The 2,500-nt window shown below is 40.8% G+C and overlaps 1 protein-coding gene across 3 annotated transcripts in view; it reads left to right on the forward strand.

The window, feature by feature from the left end:
* Positions 1-2,500, forward strand: part of LOC137628855 (uncharacterized) — a 24,326-nt gene that overhangs the window by 1,946 nt on the left and 19,880 nt on the right. For all 3 annotated transcript variants that reach the window (XM_068360102.1, XM_068360101.1, XM_068360100.1), the window contains exon 1: positions 1-2,500. This exon is cut by the window's left edge; it is cut by the window's right edge and continues 381 nt beyond it. In XM_068360102.1, the coding sequence (XP_068216203.1) occupies positions 1-2,500 (2,500 nt within the window).

Here is a 2,500-nt window from a genome sequence, read left to right on the forward strand (position 1 = left end):
GCCCAAAAAGGAGCCTGTGATTCATATGTTGCCCCAGACCCCAACTTATATCAATGGAGGTCCAGTGGATCCCGCTCAGCTCATTCTACTGAACTCAGGAGCCAAACCTGTGGCCCCTGGAAGGCCACCTTCCAATGTCGTAGCGCAGCCTTCCGCCATAAACCCGGAGACCCTTTTAATGTTTACTAAGTCTCCAGTAGTTGATTCTACAAATTTGCCACATGTTGATACTGCGCACTTTGCACATGTTCATACCAGACCCGTTGCTGTTTCACAGGAGGAACAATTTGGCTTTTCACCTTTCTTTAATGGGAGGCCTGATCAACCCTCTTACATCTACACAACTGCCAGACCTCGCATTACCCCTGTCGACCCAGCAAACTTTCTTATTGCATCTGGCCAAACTACATTACCACCTATTACTGTTCCTCCACCTGGTTTTAATCCCCTTTTGAATATTTTGCAGAGGCTGGACAAGGTTATTTATAATGAAAATGATATCAATAAAAGCTCTGTTTTGGTAGCAGAAACAGGCGTTTTTCAGGACTCTGTTCAGGGCTTTCAAACTTCTGAAAATCCTCCTCTGAATGTTATATCTCCTCAGATTTCTAGCTCTGATGATAAGTTAGATTCTGATATCTCCTTGTTTCCTCAAATACTAAGCATACCAGGAGCAGTGCCAGTAAAGTCTTTTTCAGACGGGCCACTTGAAGGGCCTGATAATGCAGTAACTAATATAGAAAGTTCAAGTCCCAACTTAAATATCAGTGGTGATAACTCCATTGCTACTCTCTTCCAAGATATACTAAGGCAATTCAATGCCAATCAAACCCCTCTGACTCCCATAAATAGTTCTCCTATTCATCACGTCACTTCTGATGATGATAACAGACAGATGGATATCTCTAATGGAGTACAGTTACCCTCTTTGAATCCAATTCATGATCAACACTTTCACCCCGGAACTCTGAATTTCAATCCCGCTCCTCAAAGCTCAGAAAATGTCCAGTTTCCTCAAAACTCTAATCATGAAAGTTACCCTTTTAACACAAGACATGGAAACCATCAGCAGTCTCAGGTTCAAGGCTCTTTTTCTCCTCATGGAAGCCACTTTTCTTCACCTCCAGATTTATATCCACTATATCCAACTTACACAAATCACTTTGGCCCTAACAATCAAGGCTCATTAATCTCTTACCCACCATTTTACCCATATCTGGAAACATTTAATCCAACTATAGGCCAATTAGGTTTCAACAGGCTTTCACATCCTTCAGCCAGTGTTTCTTCCTCTGTGCAGAATGAAATAGCTTCAGCAAACTCAACAGCAGAAGGAGCTGAAGAGTTCATATCAACATCAACAACCGTAGTGAAAGGCGGAACCTCAACCAGCAATAATAATTTCTTCAGGGTTCGACCCAAAAATACACCTAAACCAAATGCTGTTGCATTTCCACCGCTCGGCAATTATTTCCCATATAATCCATACTTACAACCAAGACCAGAATACCAATTAACACCAATAACTCGAATTCCATCACCAGTTAACAGTCTGTCTTTACCAAATGGAATTGATGAACAAGAAGTGAGACCCGAAATTATTGTAGATGGCCTTCATAACAGAACTGCTTTGCCAAGTGATGTCTTTCCAGGATCCCAGATAAATGTTGCCTGTTCTAAGAAACATGGTTGCCCAACTTTCATCTTGAGATCCCGTCCCAGTGTTCCAGAACCTTATGAAAATCTTAAAAACGTATTTGTTATTGATGAATCAATTGATGAGAGGCCAACTGGTAACATCAATATCCAATGCGACTATAAAGAGGGATGTCCTACATACATTATCAACACTACACCTACTCCTGAAGCTGTATCACCTGCGATAATTACTGCAGAAAGGCCTGTTACCGTTGTTGAGTCTATTAAGGAAGATATTCCAGAAAGCGCTACTCCAGATTACTTAGAAGTTCTTCAGGCGTTAGATATAATCATTGCATATTTAAACCAAAGCGACCTTCATAACATGGAAAATAATAATGTAAGTCTAACAGGCCTTTTCAATACTGAAAGTATAGAAGGATTAAATGATATATTATCAAACCTGCCAGCACCTGATATAAATCCCCAGAATATCAGACCAAACTTTCAAATTCTCCCAATACGTAGTCCCGTTACAACACCCAACCCCTTACTCCAGCACATTAGTCAACAAAGGTATCCAAATTATGATGTACTGAAAGTTCCAGAAAATACCGTTCTTAGACTTCCTTCTCTCCAAGATATTCTAGACAACAGACGGCATTTTCAAGTAAATCCAATCCTAGATAACGCTCAAAACACTGCTAATAAATTACTGGGCCAACCTGGTAGTTCTGAGCTTCTAAAGGACAATCTTTTAAAGGCACACCTCAGTGCTTTACAGAGTAGCAATACTGGAACCTCACCCCAAGACCCATTTCAAGGATACACTCTACAGAAAGGATCGCTGGAAGACACACAC

Source organism: Palaemon carinicauda, chromosome 36 (genome assembly GCF_036898095.1).
Source record: "Palaemon carinicauda isolate YSFRI2023 chromosome 36, ASM3689809v2, whole genome shotgun sequence".
NCBI classification, from domain to species: domain Eukaryota; kingdom Metazoa; phylum Arthropoda; class Malacostraca; order Decapoda; family Palaemonidae; genus Palaemon; species Palaemon carinicauda.